Raw genomic sequence first — 20301 nt, 5'->3', positions numbered from 1 at the left:
CTTTTTACTACTTTGGTAGAATATTATTTAAGGCCATCCTTAATATTTTTGTGTATTCTTTTTGTAGTCTGTATCCTCATACATTTTTGTAACCCCCAAACCAAAAATGTGTCAGTCTTAATGTGCATGACTGCACAATGTACACAACCAAATTCCACCTCTAATTTTTTTTATTTCCTTCCAATAAAACAGTGATGCAGATCCTTTTTTTCACATTGCATGCTGTGCAGCCTCTAATAAACCTATACTGTTTTTTAATGAACCATTGGGTGCAGATGGTTGTTTTTAAAGTTGTAGGGAGATTTTTGAGGCCTTCTTGGCACATATTTCTCCTAAAAGTGATCAGCAGTGCAATAATTAATACTACTGATGGTAAAATAATCACGATTAATTTTTCAGGTCCATTAAAATAAGCAAGCTAACTCTCTTATGTGAGGGCTATTACTTCAGCCTGTCTGCAGACTAAGGGAATTAAAACCTGGTTAGATTTAGCGGAGTTCATTAATTTAACATGTGTTTTTCTTTTTTTAAATCTGAAATCAAGAGTAGAGCCATATTTCAGTAAGTAAACAAAAACATACAATTTGGAATTATGTAGTGCACATTCAAAAGGAAAGGAAATGTTCTTGCTGTTGCTTATTCTTTCTAGGTCTTGATAAGAACTGTCCCTATTCTGAGATGGTAGGACCACAGTATGTATTTATAGGGTTTTTGTTTAGTTGAGAATAACAATTATCAGTTTGAAGCAAAGATTCTTTGCATGTGTTTCTTCCTTGAGTATTCATATAGCTCATGATGATTTGATTTGTCTGAGACCACTGGTGATATAACACAGCATATGTACTCTGCTGGTAAGAATGCAATCATACAAGATAATAGTACCCTTGGTAAGAATTACGCTTACAAAGCCTGTTGGTTTGGTTTCTTTTCCCCCAGACATTATGTGTGAAAGTTAATCTATGTGTGAAAGCTAATCTTTGCACCAGCATCAATTTGTCTAAAAAATAAAAAAGCATAGTTCTTTCCCACAAAACTTGCCTTACTTGCATCCTTAGAGCTACAACTCCATTGGTGTGTCATATGGAATGATGGTGTGCTTTATTCTGATCCTTCCAGTTCTTACCCCTTATCATCTCTCTGCCCCCTATTGCTTTAAGCAGTATGGTAACAGAATGATTTGTTATTGGCTCTTTCACTAGGGCTATAATTGTACTTAGAAAAGTGTATTGTCAGTAAAGTTTTACTAGGTTGAGGTACATTTGTTGTTACCTATTTAAGTTAATGAGGGCAAGACTTAGGAAATACTGGAATAATAGATGATGGTGTTTTTTATCGTATTGATACCATTTAGGAAGAAAAGGGTTAACTTTTTCCGGAAGTACAAATTTATTTACTACAATTTATTTTAGACCTTCAAACAGTATTTTGCATAATCCATGCCTAGACTGTGGAACTGTTAAAGAAAAAGAACAAAATGCTCATGGAAATTAGTTCAGAGGGCCAGCAAAGGACAGACGGCTCCATGAATAACTGGAATGTACTTTGTTCAGTCCAGTTTTTAAAGTGGTGAAGATTTCATGCTATAGCTTATGTGATTGCTGTGAGGAAGCTGAAGGCATAAAGGTAAAAGTAGTTGGACTGAGGAGGTGAGTTGGCTAAAGTCGTATTAGGTATCATAGACAACATGGAGGAGCAGAAAGTGCGGCAAACTAATACTTCTTTGAAAGCCTGGTTTGAGCAGAGTTCAAGAGTATTTGTAAAACTGTACACAAACCAAGACACTATAGTCTTTCAACCCAAGGAGCTTGTATCATGTTTTAAATACGAAATTTCTTAGGTGAACATGGGTATGTGTGAGTGGCAGAAGCTTTGAGAAAGACTCACTTCAGGCATGCTTACTCACATATCAAATTACTTGTGATCGTGACATTTTCTCTGCTTCGCTTTGGAGATCAAGTCTTTTTGTCCAAGGACGCTTCTCTTGCTCATAACTTGGGTTTGAATATGAGTTTGTTCGCTATTTTTCTTACAGCTGCATTGACATTAGTTCTTGTTGGTTGTTATTTACAGGCCTAATCCAAAATTAGTACTCATCAACATTGCATCTGTCCTGCTTAGCTTCCTGGTTTATATTGCACATCATTTACCATGAACTAGCTTTTTTGTTCATAGCAAGCTCTCTATGGTGAGTTACCAGTTATATGACTGTCATATAACCAATTGCTACCAGTATGTTTTCTAAACAGCTCAATTACTTGTCTGTAAGACAGAAACACATAGCTTTCTGTGATTTAAAGTTTGATTTCCAGTCACTGCTTGTTAGACACATCTATCCAGAAAATGCAAGTTTTGTGAGTTGGATTAAAAGTGCTTCTCTTGGGGAGGATGGTAGCACAGAATTGTAGAATAGCTTGGGTTGGAAGGAACTTTTAAAGGTCATCTTGTCCAACCCCTCTGCAAGAAGCAGAGCAGGGACATCTTGAACTAGACCAAGTTGCTCAGAGCCCTGTTCAGCCTGACCTTGAAGGTTTCCAGGGATGTGGCATCTACCAACTCTCTGGGCAACCTGTTCCAGGTGTCATCCTCATTAAAAAAAAAAAAAAATCTTCCTTATATCTAGGCTGAATCTACCCTTTTTTAGTTTTAAACCACTACCCTTTGTCCTGTTGCAATAGGCCCTCTAAAAAGTCTGTCCCTATCTTTTGTGGAATCTTTTAAGTATTGGAAGGCTGCAGTAGGGTGTCCCAGAGTCTTTTAGTCCACGTCCTCCTTGTACTGAATATCTCATAATCAAAAGTACTGGTGTGTGACAAATAATGAGCATAGAATGGATGTCTGTTGTCTATCTATTGATAGGAAGAACTGTATCAGTACCAGTAAAGTAGTCTTCTGTTCATGTCTTGGCCTGAATCCGGTTTGTGCTGTATTGAAATGGGTCCCTCGGTTAGGTTACATTGTTGGTCTTTGTCTACTCTGTGAGCTGGCTTGGTGATTGCCACTGAGTAACTGAATAGGGTTGTCTTGTTCAATTTTCATTGAAGTTACATGTTTGGAGAAGATTCTTTGCAGGTGATTCTGATAATGGTTTTGAGCAGATGTAGAAGAACTCGGACCCTCTCACAAGCTGGAAAGGCTATGGGTCAAAATAACAAGATGTTATGCTGAAATCCTTTTAGGATGTGTTTGTGAAGTGACTGCTAAACTGTAAAGATGTAGCTGAATTGCACGTTGTGGAGTTAGAGTGAGCAGATTGCTGCTCTTACAGCACAGTTAGGAAGTTTCCTGTTATTGAATGAATCAAGGTACAAGCAGTAATGGAAGAAGCAGTTTACTGTCCTGAGTAGGTATTAGCAGTAAGACCTACTGTTGATAGGGGAAGCCAATACATATGCTGTCTTTGCCAGTTGAAGGACAGAATTTGACAAAATGAGGCTTTTGAGAGCTAAGTGCAACCAAAGTCCTTGAAACAAGCAGAAGTGTCTGATACCATGTTTTAGGTGTGTGTTTCTGGTCATCGGAGTGGTCTGGTGGCTGTTCTTCCAAGAACTGAATGACTGACACAGGAGGGGCTGTTTGTTGTTTTTAATGTTTGGGTGGTGTGGGTGGGTGTGGAAGTGTGGCTCTGCTGTGTTGTGGGGGTTTTTTTGTTAGTTTTTGCTGAGCAGTTCATTGGTCAGAAGTGAACTTCTGAAGCTTAGAATGTGACTTAACTCTTGAGAGCAACACCTATTTTTCAGCTTTGGATGGTACCCTAGTGATAGGTTTTCTGTTTTCTTCTGTAATTTCCTGCTAGAAGACATGCTGGAATCTTATCCACTACTTTTATAAGCTGGTGAGCGTAGCCGGTCAGACTGGTCACATGCAGTTGAGCTAAATAACCAACACTCATACTAAATTTGTATTTCTCAGCTATCACATGCTTTTCAGGATGTCATTTACAGGGGCAGTTTGATTATACATGTAACAGAGGTAACGGAATTTGAATTGCATATCACCTGGAGACATTTCTGGATTTAATAATAAAAAAAACAGTTTAGTTTGAGTGTTTATTAAATCATGTGTTTCTCATTAATGATGAGGAAAACTGACCCCACAAGACTCTTAGGGACATCTTTTAATTGTCTGTTTTTTCCCGTCCCTCTGTATTGCTGCTGGGAAATTGTTTCACTCAGATGCAATCTGTTATTTCTAGTTTTAGCCTGCGTTTTCGTGACTTCTGTTCAAAGCAGCATTACCTCTGCTAAAATAGTGATAACCTACTGAATCTCTGAAGCCAAACCAATTGTTCTGACTACAAGTATTTGTTTTCTTTAGATAGTGTCCTGTTTGGGTGTGTAAGTCCTATTAGGCTTTTTCCACTAAATCCAAATGTGTGTATTTTTCCTCCTGCAGATGAAATAATTTTGAGTGTAACCTTTAGATTGCAGCCCAAAATTGAGTCTAATGTTGTTTCTCTCAAGATTTCTTACCTCTTTATGCCTTCCTTCCTCCAAGCTGTCCATGTGAACAGTTGTACAGTTTCTTGTGACCAAGGTAGTAACTTTCCTGTATAAAATTTAAATTTACTATATTGGTATCATACTTAGAACCTGGCAAATGTTTATTTTTCACTCTTTTCTGTTTGTAGGTAGCAAGTTACCATTTGAAAGCTTTAGTTAGTTATTCCTTTAGATCAGTTTTATGGATGGCGAGAGGTTGGATGTGTAATAGGATTTAAAAGGCAGCTCCTGTATTTATGAATCGCAGAGCTCATATAAAGGCTCTCTTCTTTATAAAATAATTTGGTTTAAAGTGCTTGGTTTGGTGCTGTGTTTTTACTTTGTTGATGAAATTTGTTCTTTACTACTTCTTATTTCCAAAGTAACAGGCTCCTGTGGCTAAAGAACCATAAACCAGTTGCCCTGTGATGTAACTCCCATCTTTTTTTGAAATGGGATTTCAGTCCTCCGTCAAGATGCATGCTTTATTAAATTTATTAATCCTAGTTGATTTTCATATGTTTTATTCAAGAGAAAATCCCTCTTTACAATCCAGAGATTAATAAAGAATGGGAGTAAATATTTAGTATTTCACATGGTACTTACCATGATTCTTTTCTTGCACTGGGCAGTCAGTACAGAGTACTCGCAGGCAAATTCTTAGTTAATCAGGTTCCAGGCTTACAGGAAAACTTTTGTAAAGCAGTTGGAATTTGGTGTTTCCTTATGTAAATTTTATCAGTGACCTTGTTTCCCTTGCAAATACATTTTTTTCTAACAGAGCATTTTTAATTCTGTCTATTGAACGTATGGTATCACAAATGTCAACAGAAAAACATTTTAATATAAAGTATGCCATCTTCATTTACAATCTAGAGACTTAGTAATACCGGAGTATTTCTGATTTTGGCTGAAGAAAATCAAAGGAAGATTTGCCTTAACAAAAAATAAAGATTTATAAAGTTCAAAGATTTTGATAATGTTTTTAGGGGTATTTTCTTCTCTGTCCCTCTTTTACTACAAGCAAGTAAGGGTTGTTTTGCTCAGTTTTACATTGATGAAGAATTAAAAAATGGCCGTGCATTTTGTTTTAATGCATGGAAAATTTTACTTTAAACTCAAAAGTGAATTTTTATTTTTTTTTTCTGCATGTTATTCTATTATTGTATAATATAAACATCAGCACAGCACAGTAGTTTGGAAATTTAAATACTTTACAAGTAATGGAGAGACTCAAGATACTAAGGTGAAGGCCAGTGGTGTCTTTTCCAGTACAAATATGTTGAATGTGACTCATAATTTCGTTATTTGCAGCTTGTTCAGTTGTACACTGATGTACAACTTTTTCTATTCACATATGTTTTTTTCTTTATTTTTTCCTTTCTTTTATGCTTTATCCTTCTGTTTTAATTTCTGTATTACTGAAATAATCTTAAATACTACTAAGATCATCTATATCTTTCTAGTTCTGTCTGGTTTTGCTTTTATTTGTTTACTTTTCCCAATGCTGTTTTTCTACTTCTGCTTCTTTTTTTCATAATTTAATTTCCTAGTCTCTTCTGTATCTATTACTGTTCTCTGTCCCTTTTTCTCTTCCCAGCAGGGTCTGTGTCGAATGCTCCTCATCCTGGGGCCTCATGGGGCTGTACTAGCCGAGTTATAGCTCAGGTGGTTTGAAATTTGCAAGATTCTGTGCTTCAAATTCCTCTGTAAAATTAAAGCTACAGCACAGAGTCTTGTAAGTATGAAAATACTTTAATTCTAATATTTCAAACTGTCTGTCAACAGTAGACTAAATGTGTCCCCTTTGTTACTGATATAGGAGGGTGTGTAAATTCAGTAACTTGAGCAAGAACATCGTAAAGCCCAAGACTCTTAATGGCAGCCCTGAAATCTGCTCCAGAGCTGTTTCAGAAGTCTGAGTAGGTTTTATTTGTGATGTTGTCTTCCATAGCTTGATAGTTTAGTTCTACAATGAGGAAACAGAAGAGGATCTGAAAGGAGCCTCCTTTGTCACAGTCTGTTCCCCAATACCAGTTCCACATGTTGAAGGAATGTTCTTTAATGAGAATGCTAATACCAAAGTGCAGAGCAGTTGGTAGGACGCCTTTGAGAACACAAGAATGAGCAGCTGGAATTAGGGTGAGAGTCCGTCTTGTTCAGTTTTCCATCTTGGACAGTGGGAAGTATTAGATATTTAAGGGAGAAAAAAGTCTAACAGGGCACTTTTAATGTCATCTTTTTGCCAGTGTGTCCTTTTCCCCAGGAGGTAGCTTATAGCAAATAAGTGATTAAGGAACTTTTGGATGAGTGGAGTAAGACCATCTTATCAGTCCTCTGCAGCTTGTGTGTGGTGTTTGTTGCATAAATACATACATACACACAGCTATAAAGGTGGCTCTGTGGATTGGAAAGCGAAAGTTGCCAGTAATTTAATGAAACACACTTTTCCTGTAAATTGGTGTGCACAATGCAGTAACCAAAAATTACAGTTAAAATAAAATGAGTAAAAATAAATTGTCAGTTCAAGAAACTCCTAGCTTTCAGCTCCTGGCAACCATCTAATTTTGGAGGTTCAGAGTGCCAATTACCTGGTACCAAGGTCAGGCTTCCTTAAGAGGCTTTTTATAATCTTAATATTTGAACTTTAAAATTATGAGGTGGTTTGGTTGGCATTTTTTAATTCTTCATGGCAGGTGCTTGTGGATTGAATTACAGGCTTGATAGACTTGTTTAGTCATTAGTAGCAGTGTTTTGCAACTTCCAATTTTTGCTATCTTAAAAGTATGCTCATTATTGTAGTGCCTTTGCAAGAACATTATTTTTTTTTTAAGTTGTAGTAACATTAGACTTGAAAAGGAGCAAGAATTGACAGATTTTTTTTTTGAGACAGTCTAAAGATTTTAACAATTTTTAATTTCTATTGTTTCTTTTGATTTCTAAGATAAATTTATTAATTTTAATCAGTTTTAAGTAAGCAATTGATAGAAATTTTTAGGTATCTTATTTCTATCGTGTGAGGTAGTTTATCTTAAAAATGCTTCTAGTTAGTTTCCTGAATAGTGAAAAACAGGAATATTTGGTTGTTTGGAGTCTGTGCTATATTTGTCAGACCCTCCTACATGTTTTGTAAAGTCACTTGGGTGTTTGGCTTGATCTCGCAAATTTCTCATTCCACAGGGACCAGGATTCATTAATCACACATAGGATCTTGGGATAGGAGAGGCTACCATTGCAGAGCTAAACTTAGAGAAGGTGAGGAGAATGGCTGGTACAGTAGCCTGACTGTCTGTTAGGAAATTTATTTGCAGGAGAAACCTCTGTGATCCTTTGTAGTGGAGGTTAGGCATTTAACAAAGATAATATTCTTACCCTCCTGGGAGACTAGTGCATGCTGCACTCCATACTCTTCCCAAAAGAGGTTGCAGATATGTGATGTGGGTGGGACTTAAAGTTTTAAAGTTGTGTCCTGTGAGAAAACTGTGATTTTAAACTCTTTGCACTTCTGGATCAGCTCTTTCTGCTGTTCCTTTCTTCACTTTTTCTTAGGTGGGAAGGGACAGTGAGGGGCAGCTGATCCTCTAAGACTGGGGACCTTCCTGTGGCAAAAAAAACCTCAAACAAAACAAACAAACAAACAAAAAAACCCAGACAAACCAATAAAAATGTGAGTCCACCAAAAAGCTATAAGGAATAAAGCTACAGAAATTTTAAGCTTTGGGTAATAGCTTCTTCTACACTGAAACTGCCTCACATGGAAATTTTGTCTTGTGTTTCTTCATTTTTTCCCCTGTTTGTTTTTAGATGGCAAATTTATTTATTTTTCCCTGTCTCTTCCCCTGTCTTGCTTGGCATTACAGCTGCAATATTTTTGGTAATTTTAAGTTTTAGGCTCTTTCTTGTTTTCTTGTTTTTTCCAGTGATTGGTCTTGATGATATTATGGATGAAGAAGGAGTTAAAGAGAGTGGGAATGACACCATCGATGATGATGAGCTTGTTTTACCTAACAGGAGTTTGAGGAGCCGTTGTGAAGAAGCATCAGTCACATCACCAAGAAAATCACCACGATTAATGGCACAAGGTGATCGTTCAATATATTATGTGTATTTGCACATTTAAAGTAAATTAAATTTTTATAATCCCACACCCCCAACATTTATAAGCTTAAAGTAAAGCATTGATGTTTGCTTCTGTGAATTCAAGTACAGATACATCATTTTTATACACTGCTGCTCGAAGTCAGCATCCATAGAGTACTACTCAGTTTGAGTTCCCGTTTGATAAATATTTTGTGTCCATTTTTTGGCTGGTGGTCCTGATAGTAATTTTTAAGATTTTGATCCTTTCACCTGCATCAGATTAGCACTGTGGTTCTTCACTTAACAAAAGCATGGTGGATTTGCAAATAATATTGGAATATTAGGTTAGCGTGTTTCTTTATTTTAAATTAAAATTTTAATTCTAATGATTTTTGTTAGTGTATTTTCTTCTTAAGTAGGTTTATTTCAATTGCAGTCAAAATCGTCCATCAAAATATTTCAGTATGCCTAAGTATTTAAATCAAATTTTAAATTGTGTGACAGCTAGTTTCTTATGGTTAATTTTTTTCTAACTTGGTGAATTGATGGAGTTATTTACAGCACTGCTTATTTCCCTTGTAGTGTAGGCTGAGTTAAAAAAATATAGTCAGAATTTAAATAAGAGCCTGTGGTACAAAGCTGATGAGTATGCTTTTTAAAAAGACACCATGTGGGGATGGTGTCTTGTTTAGAAAATGTAGGCGATAGCATCAAGTCAGAATATGATTGGATTTCAGATTCTGGTACTATGTTGTCTAAAAGCTTTGTAAGCTTCACAGCTATACTTCCAAACACAATATAACTTACTTGTGCAACTTTTACCTGAGGTAGAAAAAATTGAGCTGTAGAAAAGTACAGTAGGTTTTGATTGCCTCTGTTGTCACTTCTGTTTTGTATATACTATTCAGAACTTTTGTAGCCATTAGAATAAGGAGGACTTACCTCCATACTGTAGTAGTGTAATAATTGAAATGCAAGTAATTTACCACTTTTTAAAGTAGACTCTGTTGAGGGCTTTCTGTGGTGTTTTTTGTTTTGTTTTTTTTTTTTTTTTGTTGCTTGTTTGGTGGTTTTTTTTTTTTGGGGGGGGGTGGTGTTTGTTTGGGGAAGGGTGTTTGGGTTTTATTTGGTTGGGTATTTTAAGTTTAGTAAACAACTAAGTTGTAAGTTCTCTTTGTGTCCAGTAAGCTAAATCAGTTCTATTCTAGATAGGTCTTGTATTTGCAAAGAGGAGGATGCAGTATAGCTAAGACATTTTCTTTCTCCCTTCCTAGAACCAGTACGGAGTTTGCGACAGAGCACGCTAGCCAAGCGTTCAAATGTTGCACCTCTAGTTAATACCAAAAAATCATCTGTAAAGAGTGGATCTGCTCCAAAAACCGGACAGAAACATGAGAGAAGTCCAGCTAAAGAAGCAGATGTTGCTGCACCCTTGAAAACAGAGCAGCCTAAAGAAGTTAGGCGTAGTACAAGAAGATCAGGACAGATAGAAGGAGCTGCAGCAGCAGTTACAGCATCCCAAAGTAATACAGAATGTCTTCCTGGTCCCGAAGACATGAATGAAGTAAAGTCTGAAACCCCCGACCAGGCAAAAGTTGAGCAAGCTTCCCAAGAGTTAAGTTGTGCTAGTTTAGCAGGAGCCTGTTCTCCTTCTTCTGGAGAAACAAAGGAAATAACAGAGGTTGCAACAAAGACTGAATCTGAAAATGTTGAGTCAGTTTGTTCAGTATCTGCAGATACTGAAATTACTGCAGTTAAAACTGAAGCAAATGATGTGCTTGATTCAGTGGTCTCTGGAACTTGTTCAGAAAAGACTGAAAATAAAACAGAGGAAATGGAGAAGAAAACAGAAGAGCACGAACAAAGTGGGGTAACTGGAAATGCTAATAATCCACCTAGTGTTTGTGTGAATCCAAGTGAAATCTCTGAGACCTTTTCAAGTTTGTCCAGCTCTGTAGAGGAGGGGGTTGATTGTATTTTAGGTTCCCAGAATGTGGAAGTTCCTGATGGAAATACGTTGTCAGTAAAGGAATGTATAACAGAACCTGCAGGTAATGACAAGGGAATGGAGAAAACTGTAACTTCATCTGAGAAACCGTTGGACAGTACAGATTTTGATAATAAAGACTTAAAAAGCAAAGAGTTTACGTCTGCTGACCCAGGAATTAGCATTTTGGAAAGCACAGATCTTGACCAGGCAAGCCAAAATGTACAGCAACAGATCAGTACTAGAGTAGAAAGCCCTGAAGCATCAAAGTTTCAGGATGATGATAAACAAGTTAGCATTCCATCAAAATGTGACAAGAATATTAGGCCCCGGCATAGTAAATCAGTTACACAGAATAAACAAAATCTGACTGCAGGTACTCAACAGAAGTTGGGTACAGCACAACAGGAAATAACACGTTCAAGAACAAGAGCTGGTCTTACAGTTTCAGGTCTTCATAGTCAGTACACAGCAAGTCTGAAGCGGAATGCGGATGATCAAGAGAGCCATCAGCATCCAAATAACCCAGTTAAAATTAGAAAGAAACAGTCCGACCTGAGTTCGAAAGCAAAGAGCTGTATTTCAGGGGTGACTGTAAAAAAGCAGACCAGTACAATGCTGAAGAAAATACCCCGACTCCAAACTTCTGGGCGAGTACAGAAGTCATCAATTCAAAGAGCAAGTGAGAAATCTCCTACTCATCATAGCTTTTCTAAAGATACCCACCACTCTCCCCACTCCTTGTCAGGGCATGTTTCAAATCTTGGTCAGAAGCAAGTTCAGGGCCAGAAACACCAGCTTGCAACTGTTCTAAAAACTAATAGCTCCACAAAGGAAGAGGCAGAGACAAAAGATCCCACTGTGGTAGAACATCTGAAGGAGGATGATAAAGAAAAAAACAAATCAAAAAGAATTGATAAGAATCTTCAGCCTCGCCAGAGAAGAAGTAGCAGAAGTCTTTCACTTGATGAACCTCCATTGTTCATTCCAGATAACATTTCAACGGTTAAACGGGAAGGCTTGGAATACACCTCTGTTAGTGAAAGCAAATATGTTTGGGTGCCCAACAAGCAGTGTGGCTTTTGCAGAAAGCCTCATGGCAACAGGTGTGTGTAGCTTTGTGTCTGAGGAATTTATTTTTGGTCTCAGAAGATGATTTTTTTCCTCTTTTACCAAATGTTTCATGCTGCTGCTGCTGAAAGAAAAAGGCATAGCCTCATAATGGAATACTGTTTGTTACACTGTCAGTTAATTTCCTTTGCACTCATATACTTCTGTGTCTTTTAAATAGAGTAGTAGAAACTAGTTTGACCAAAAAAAAAAAAAAAAAAATACTGGAAATGCTTTGTTCTAGGAATAAATTTGTTGCTGAGTGTGTAATTCTGCTATGCTGCTAAAATGTGTACTTTAAACTTGACTTTTTTTCACAGAAGAGAAATAAGGCTGTCTGTGTTCCAGATTGTCATTTCCTTCTTTACAGAGACCTCTTAAGTTGAAGGATTACTATCAGCCAAAAAAAAAAAAAAAAAAAAAAAAAGTAATTGTTTACTTGTGACTTTTATCTGGTAGAAGTGTGATTCTCTTTTTTTTTTTTTTTTTTTTTTTTTTTTCCAATTTGTATAATCATTGTCCCTGCCCCCATGGCAGGGGGGGTGGAACTAGATGATCTTAAGGTCCTTTCCAACCCTAACTATTCTATGATTCTATGATTGCTGTAGGGCTTTCCTGTCACAGGAGTACTGAAGTAGTTGAGGGGGGTGGTAGAAAGAATATAAGTCTCAACCCCTGGAAAACTTCCATGTGGGGCCTATCTCAAATTGCCTTTAACTAAACCTAATAGTGAGTTTGTGTCTGAAGTTGATAATGTCCCTCTGTGGCAAAAGTTCCTCTTCTACACTGTAAGTGAACTGAAAAAGGCCGTTGGGTTTTACTAATGAATTGTCAGTCCAAGACTAAGAATTCCTATATTACCACTTCTTTTTTTCTGGATTTTATATTCAAGTATTTTTTTGAAGTTACAGTTCTACCTCCAAGCCTTTTTTATGTATGTTTTGTTTTGTGGGGTTTTTTTGTTTGGTTTGTTGTTTTTGTTGGTTTTTTTTGTTTGGTTTGTTTTTTTTTGTTTTATGAAAGCATGTCTGATTAGTCCTTTCCTTATGTGAAAGAAAATGGTAATTTTCAGTGAGTGTGCTTTAGCACTGCATATATCAGAGTGAAATATGGAACAATTACCTTTGGTGCCTGAGGTTTTTATAGCATTCATTTGTAAGAAGAGCCCTTGTGAGTTTTATTGACTACTTACATAATTTGAAAAGCTAATACATCAAATTCATTTACTGTGCAGCTATAGTAACTGCATCAGTATGGCCTATTAAAAGAATTACAGCTATATTTGCTCTGCCTGCTTGGTAGGAATTAGCTGATTTAAGGGGCACTCAGGCTTAGTTCTGTGTGATTTTGTGCTTTTATTTTTTTGTTCTTGTTTTTTTTGTTTGGTTTTGGGGTTTTGGATTTATTTTTTTTTGGGGTCATTGTTTTTTTAATGCTTCTATTGTTAGACCTGTCCCTTTTCCATTTGGGCCTCTATAGCAGTGTTTAATTTTATAATATTGTTTAAGTCTGTATGCTTTGCATTTCCTTAGTTTGTACCATCTTGTGTATTACTACAATGGTAGAAGTATATAGCCTATATTTCAATGAATTGTTTAAATTCAGAAAGGCTGCTTCATGACATAAAAATGTTTATGTGGATATTTTTAAAGCAAAATATGCTTATTTGGGGTTTAAACTACTTTCTTAATGTCAGTCTTGGTTTTTTGTTTGGTGGTGATTTTTTTGTTGTTGTTTTGTTGTTTGATTTGTTGTTAATGTCTGTTACAAAACTGCTGGCAACCAGCAGTTTCAGGAGAAAAGGAATAGATTTGCTAAATGTAAAAATACACAGAATTTCTGTATATAGAATATGACTGAGACACACTAGTAGAAGTGAGGAAGCTTGCAGTATTGAGCCTCGTGCTTAATAACAGAAGACTTAAGACTGTCATTCCAGCACTTTTTACCATCACTATTCTAAAAAATGTTTTAATTTCTTCACGTTATTTTTGTTTTGTAGCCGTATGCTGCAAATAAGAACTCAAACCTTTCAGATTCATTTGGTGACGTTAAGATACAAAAGGAACCAAAACTTGTATCTCAAGTGCCTTGGCATTTCGTATGTGTTTAATCATTGGTGCAAGAACAAGAAAATGTTTTTAGTACAGTGCAGTAGAAAAAAAATCTTAACCTGAATTTCACTTTTATCCCTTGGAAAAACATCAAAACTATCAAAATTGGGTATATTGATAAGGGGTTTTCATTCGCTTTGTGGATTGCTTTTCAAGGAATTTTTGTTTCCCTTTTCTAACAGCCTGGCTGGTCAGTCTGTTTCCTGAATGGGGTTTTTTTTATTCTTTTATCTACTCATTGCATAGGAGAAGAGGAGAAAGTGGGAGACACAAGTATTGTCAAATGACAGTGAGTTCAACTGGTGTCAAAGCCAGAGCTAAGATCTGAAACATTTGTGATTTTGTCCTGCTTTATGGTTATTTGAACTTTGGAGATTTTAACAGTGCTCGTACAAATGACCAGAAAAAGAAGTTGAACTGAAGTTGCAACCTCAAGTTGGGAAATAATATGCATCGGAGCTTTGTAGTACGTCATGTTAATGTAACACATTTGGAATTCAGGCTGCAAATTAGTTGTCACTGGAACCTTTTTGTATTCCCTACAGAAAATGGAAAACCAGTAGCTTGCTGTAAATGTAATAGTAAGCTAGGAAAATTGATTTGGGTTGAAGATGTTGAGATGTGTTGGAGATGGTTTCATCAGCTTTATTTGTGTGCAGAATCACCAAAGGGGGGATGCTTACATAGGCCATAGCCCCAGAGTGGACTTACTGTGCCTGCTGTAAGAGTCAAAGTATACTTACCTTGCACTGCAAATGCAATGGATTTAGCTATAAAAGGAGAAATCCTTTTTAACAAATGTGACTTGCCTGATCAAAAGAAGTTTACAAGTTAGAACATGGCTTGATTTTTAAGAGGCAATATTTTTTTTTCTTTTCCTGTTAATAATTGCATTCTTTGGCACCTGAGCTTTGAACAATGGCTATTCATACTTTGTTTTCCACTTGTCTTGATGCTTATAAGCTGGAACAAACATAACAGGTTTTTGTATCTTCATTACCCAGAGTGGGTAAGCGGTGTTTGGCTTTAGAACTGTTTCATTCTGTTGGCTTGATGTATGTTGATTCCCCTTCAGAGATTTACCCTTATAATATAACAAAAAAGTAATTGTTTTCACATGAAAGTACAATTTTTTTTTCTGGGCAAGTCAGATAACTGTGGTGTAGCTTTATACTTAGTAATTTTCAGCATATCTGAAAGTAGGTTTTTTGTTTGCTTTTGTTCCAGTGCAAAGTTTGAATTGTTGTTACTCATTATAGTGTTGCTTTCAATTTCTTTGACTTTGCCATTGTATGGTATTGCTGTTAGATGTTTTCTCATCAGCTAACATAAATCCTACATCTAGATTTTCATTCATCTGTAGATGAAACATGTATGGAAATGCATAACACATAAATGTTACAGACTGAAGTTACTACCTCAACTTCTTGATGAGTTCATGCAATGCTGAAAAGAATAAGTTTTGTCATAAACAGTAGTTATTTTTCTGAAAACAGATTGAAGGTGTTTAAAGACAGTTGAATAATAAAAAACCCAATTTTATTTCTTGACATGGAACTAAGTAAAGGTCGTAGCTCTGCCGGCATTGAGTAATCTACTAATGTAAGATTTCTTCTTGTATGCCTTATATGTCCCCTTCCAATGTAAAGGCTCCTATAACAAATTTCTCCAGTTTCCACCATATACATTCAAGTTATCTGCAGGCTGGAGAGCTGAACTCCTTTCTTGTACAGATAGACAAAGCCTAACTACTGTTCTGCAGATTGTCTCCCTTGTCTTCACCAGATCTTGTTCAATGGAAGAAGTTTCACCAAATTCCAATTAATAATTCATAGTACCTAACTTGAGATGCTCTGTTTCTAAGCAAATTTTCTGGAAAGCATTGTGTCACCAGGAAAGTTTTGTGTCTTTAATTTGTTGCTGGTGACTTCCCCTTTTGATTTCTACAATTCTAGTAAGTTTTGTGCGTGTTTTTATTTTTGTTGTTATTTTTTTTTTTTGTTGTTTTTTTAATAGGGTGTGACAGTTTGGGTATTCTCTTTTGTTAGGTTTTTTGGGGGGCTGTTTGTGTTTTCCTGTTTTTTTTGTTTTGCTGTTGCTTGGGGTTTGATCATGCAGTTTGTGTGATTTTTGCACAAACTGGCCTTCTCAGAGCTCACAGAAAAATTAAGTGATGCAGGACCAGAGTTTTACTCTGCTTTAATATAGAGGAAAAGTTAGTAATATTGTAAAAGGCGGTTTACTGGAAAGTGCAGAAGTTGATTTAGCAAAGATTCAGTATTCCTGATCTCTAAAAAGTTTCTGCACAGCTGTCATACAGAAAATTACTTTGTCTCACGGGTAAAGTTAAAAAAGAAACCTTAAACCTGCTTTTTCCTGTTGTAAGCATCATTGCGGCATTTGTTTTTTCAAAGTAGTGCTCATACTTCAGTAAACTATTTTGGAATCAGGCAATCATGTAATTTTCATAGCCAGTACAAAAGAGAATGGCTAAGGAAGGAGATTAATACTCCAAACTTATAACCACCCTTAAATTAAGTGTGCATATTTTTTAAGGGCGGGTGCTACTGAATCATTGTTGTGACAACACTTCAGAAGAAACAGTCATTAGAATAATTATGATGTTTCAGTTCGTACACCTTCATTGAATAGCATATTTTATACTGCACATTATGCAAGATGCCATCAGTTTACAGTCATGGATGATGCTTTTAACTTTTCTGCCTCTATTACTGCTTTCTTCCACTGTGAAAGCCTTGCAACATTAAAAGCTATCAACCGTGTCCACCCACAGCTGTAGGAAAAACTGTATGACCGTATAAACGAAATCGCATTGTAATGTATAATTAGTGAATGGGAGGACTCAACTGTGGTTTGTATTTACAGCTGTGTCATTTTATTAGTAGATTTTTATAAAGATTATATTATTGTGCTGCAGTATGGGTAAGATTATTATTAATACCATTAGGGATTCAAGCAAGTGGATATCATGAGTTGTCTAAAATGCGTAGTTTTATATATATATATGCAGTTAGAGAATGTACGATCCTGATCCTGCAAGATGCATTATGTGTGTAGAATCCTCTGGTAGTGGAGCTTCCCTTAATGATTTTTTTTATTTTTATTTTTTTAAATACGGATTTGTTATTAGTGTTAGGAGATGTACCATTTTTGTCAGAGGTTTGGAAAGTTCAGTGATTTTGTTTTTCCTGTTACTGGGCATGTTTCATGCATTTACCTTTAGTTCAAAGAGCAGAGGGTTGCTTGTCTCCCTGTTTGTTTCCTTTCTGGAGAGGTTCATTTAACATAAAAACCCTAAAATTACGCTTTTGCAGAAAGAGAAACATACATTACATAAAAGATGGGTTATTGGAAATTAATACTTAAAAAAAAGTTTGCAGTATATTTTTCCTATGCTGCAAATTTTGTGCAAAGGGATATCCTGATAGTGTTTCTTTGAAGAGAGGTTGTTCTCGTTAGGTCAGAACCTGACAGTTCATGTCACCTGTATTAGCCTTATACATAAGCAGTTTCTGATCTTTGCTTTTGGTACATGTTCTCTGACAAGTAATGCAGTTTTTTGTTTTGGCACTTTTATGTTTGGCAAACACTTGCGTCACTTCATCTGTGAATCAAGCCCATGCTACTTCACAGACGTGAGCCGTAAATGCTGCTAAAGCTGTTACAAATATCTTACTACTAGTAATGTCTTTATTAGCTGAAGAAATAATTCAATGTAATATCTCTGCTTTAACGTTGACTAGCATCAGTGCAGCTGAGATGCAGTTGTAATGTTAATACAACTTTAGAATAGATGTTATGGAAGATAGATGAACAGTGCCATTAATGGGGGAGAAATGCAGACATGAGACATACGTTAAATATTTAAGTTCTTTAAAAGTGTGTGAACAGTAGTTTTACTCCTCTTTTTTGTCTAGGGTGTCATTTTGAATGGCTTGGCTTGACTTTTTTTGAGATTTGAGTCCTGTTACAGTGTTTTCCCTAAGCATTGTACTACAAATGCAAAGGACTAAAAAGAAGCAATTATTTCTGAAGTAAATTATTTTCTTACATTATCTTAGAATGCCCACACTGAACTATTCTGACAGCTTCCAATTTTTTGTATTTTATTTCATTCATAGTTATAGCTTTACAACAAACAACTCTTTTATTAATATTATGGTTTCTGCCCATTTTAATTGTAAAATCTTATTTAATAGTAATAGATATCTCTGGAAACTTGCCTTTGATACGTAAATGGAATGTTTTTTACATACATTTAATTTATATACATTTAAAGCGTGGCCTCTATATTTTGAAGATAAATCATCCAAGCCCGGGTTTTTTGTCTAACAGATGAATTTGATACAAATAACACACCAAAAAAAATCTCGCAATCCTAACAGAGGTTGTGGAAAATTTGCATTATTTATCTCTTTTTATGTATCACCCATTACTTTCTAATTTTAAGGTGCATCTTTTCATGCCAATGCATGGACTACCAAGAGGATCCTTTAAAGAAATGAAGCAATAACATGTTGTATGTGAAGGTCCCAATGTACTATAGTACTCTTTGCTGTCACCTGTCAGCTCTTTTTAAGTTTTTTATTAAAGAAAGTCTGTTTTTTATATTCAAGTCCAGTGAAAACAATTCTGTTATTTAACATAGCACGATTTAACATTTTAAAAGACATTTTTCTTTCTCTTTCAGCTTTACATCTTCCAATCCAGCCTTACAACATGGGTAAAACTCCTGCACTTCAAACTTGAAGCAATCTACAATCAGAAACTTTGGTGTTTTCGTAGTCCAAGATATCAGAACCTCTTCAGTCACAACTTTGACAGCTGTGCAAGAGGACATCCTTGATACTTCAAGCCAGGCTTCAGTTTCCCTTGACTTCCCTTTTTAGCCTTTAAGCATTGCCCATTACCCAATTATAATTGCTGTTACAAATCATAATTGTTTTTTGTGCAGTTACATGAAACAGATAAAAATGTAAAAGTGGCCTTATGGTAAAAAGGATTATTTACATTACTGGTACCAAAATTGGTGTGGTCTCTTCCATCCTCAGAAGTTGTAGTCTTTCAGTTGACTAGTGTGAAAATATAAGTAGAAATAGTGAATTTTTTAGGCAGGCAGCACTGGTATTCTTACTACCATTTTGTATAACTAGGTTCAAGCAAGACAATTGTAAACACTACATCCTGTTTTATAGTACAGGCTTCATGGACATTTCCAGATTCTCTTTGTAGTCCTAGTTTCCGAATCGTGAATTCTGAAGTTTTATTGTGTGTGTTTAAATATAGTGTAATTGAAAGCTTATTGTGAAGACTGGAATGAAGGCAAATGGATATTCCATCTCAGTAGTTTGCCTAAGATGGCTTGAATGACATCTGTCTTGGTGTGTATTCTTAGTGAAAAATGAGCTTTTTCTGAGCTGAGCTCATTAGAGGGGGAGGGGCATGGTTTTTTGTTTTGGTTTGGTTTGGTTTGGTTTGGTTTTTTTTTTTTGGTAGACCTGAAAATAAAGATATAAGACTGGATGCCTATCCTGGTGCTTTAATTATATCATACACCATCCCTATTGCCCACATACTGTGTGCGAGCTAAGCTGAAAAATTACATGTGCTGTCAATTTAAAGGTGAAGATGTGCAGCATCTTGTGTATGTTAGTCTCTGCAGTTAATCTCTTCTGCAAATATAGTCTATTTTTTAAATATTAATGAAAATCTTGTTTTGGTTGCTATATGTTGCAATCTAGCTTTCTCATTTAACAAAATAGTATCCAATGCTTGAGTTTCAAACTGGGGAAAAATACATACATTTTAAGTAAAAATCCAAGTAGCAGCTGTGGCTTCAAGATGGTGTATTCTTGGTTTGCTTTTATTTTTGACTGAAAATCATTCATTCATTGGTACACCAAAATACACTTTAAGCAAGAAGCACTTTACGCTTTGCTTTTTACTTCAGCTCTGCAGAAATTCATTTGGATTTTTGTAGCCATTTTCAGTGTTTCCAAAGCTTTACTAATAATTTCTTGCAATAATACAAGATACATCTTATGTAACACATCCTGTTGTGGATCCTTGCAATTGTTAAATAGGCACTTGTGCTGTATTTTCTGTCATCATGTGTTTGGCTCCAGGTTCTCAGAAAGGAGCAGTCATCTTTGTTCTGAAGTCCCATTGCTTCTCTTGTTTTCCTGTTGTGTTTATGGATGCTATGGTATTACTCTGGTAAACCCATTAGAAGCAGTTGTTCCCTAATGTTACCTTTCTTTTAAATTCACTTTGCTGGAACATGGATCTGGAAAGATTGAGATACTGACAAAACATGAAGGAAGCTCTGCCTTCCTAATTGAAGCTGCTAAGTAGATGGACAGTATATTGTTTGCTAGTGATAAGTAATACCACAAATGTACTTGAAGCTCAGGGAAAAAAGAAAAGATGATAAAATAGTTTGTGAAGAAAACTGGATTGAAACCTTCAAATCTAGCAAACAGCATCACAGGCTAGTGAAGCTGGAAATTAC

General features: G+C 35.9%; 1 protein-coding gene across 6 annotated transcripts in view; it reads left to right on the top strand.

Annotated features, from left to right (window-relative positions):
- PHF3 (PHD finger protein 3) overlaps positions 1 to 20301 on the top strand; it is a 55471-nt gene that overhangs the window by 11736 nt on the left and 23434 nt on the right. For 3 of the 6 annotated variants that reach the window (XM_065681456.1, XM_065681457.1, XM_065681458.1), the window contains 2 exons: positions 8399 to 8560; positions 9833 to 11651. In XM_065681456.1, coding sequence (XP_065537528.1) covers positions 8399 to 8560; positions 9833 to 11651 — 1981 coding nt within the window. Of the gene's footprint in view, positions 1 to 6123; positions 6217 to 7658; positions 7734 to 8398; positions 8561 to 9832; positions 11652 to 20301 lie in introns of those variants that run through there. The other 3 variants (XM_065681460.1, XM_065681459.1, XM_065681461.1) reach the window with 3 other exon arrangements.

The sequence above is a fragment of the Lathamus discolor genome, chromosome 5 (assembly GCF_037157495.1).
Source record: "Lathamus discolor isolate bLatDis1 chromosome 5, bLatDis1.hap1, whole genome shotgun sequence".
Lineage (NCBI taxonomy): Eukaryota > Metazoa > Chordata > Aves > Psittaciformes > Psittacidae > Lathamus > Lathamus discolor.
The sequence above is the reverse complement of the archived record's forward strand: the minus strand, read 5'-3'. Positions and strand labels throughout refer to the sequence as shown.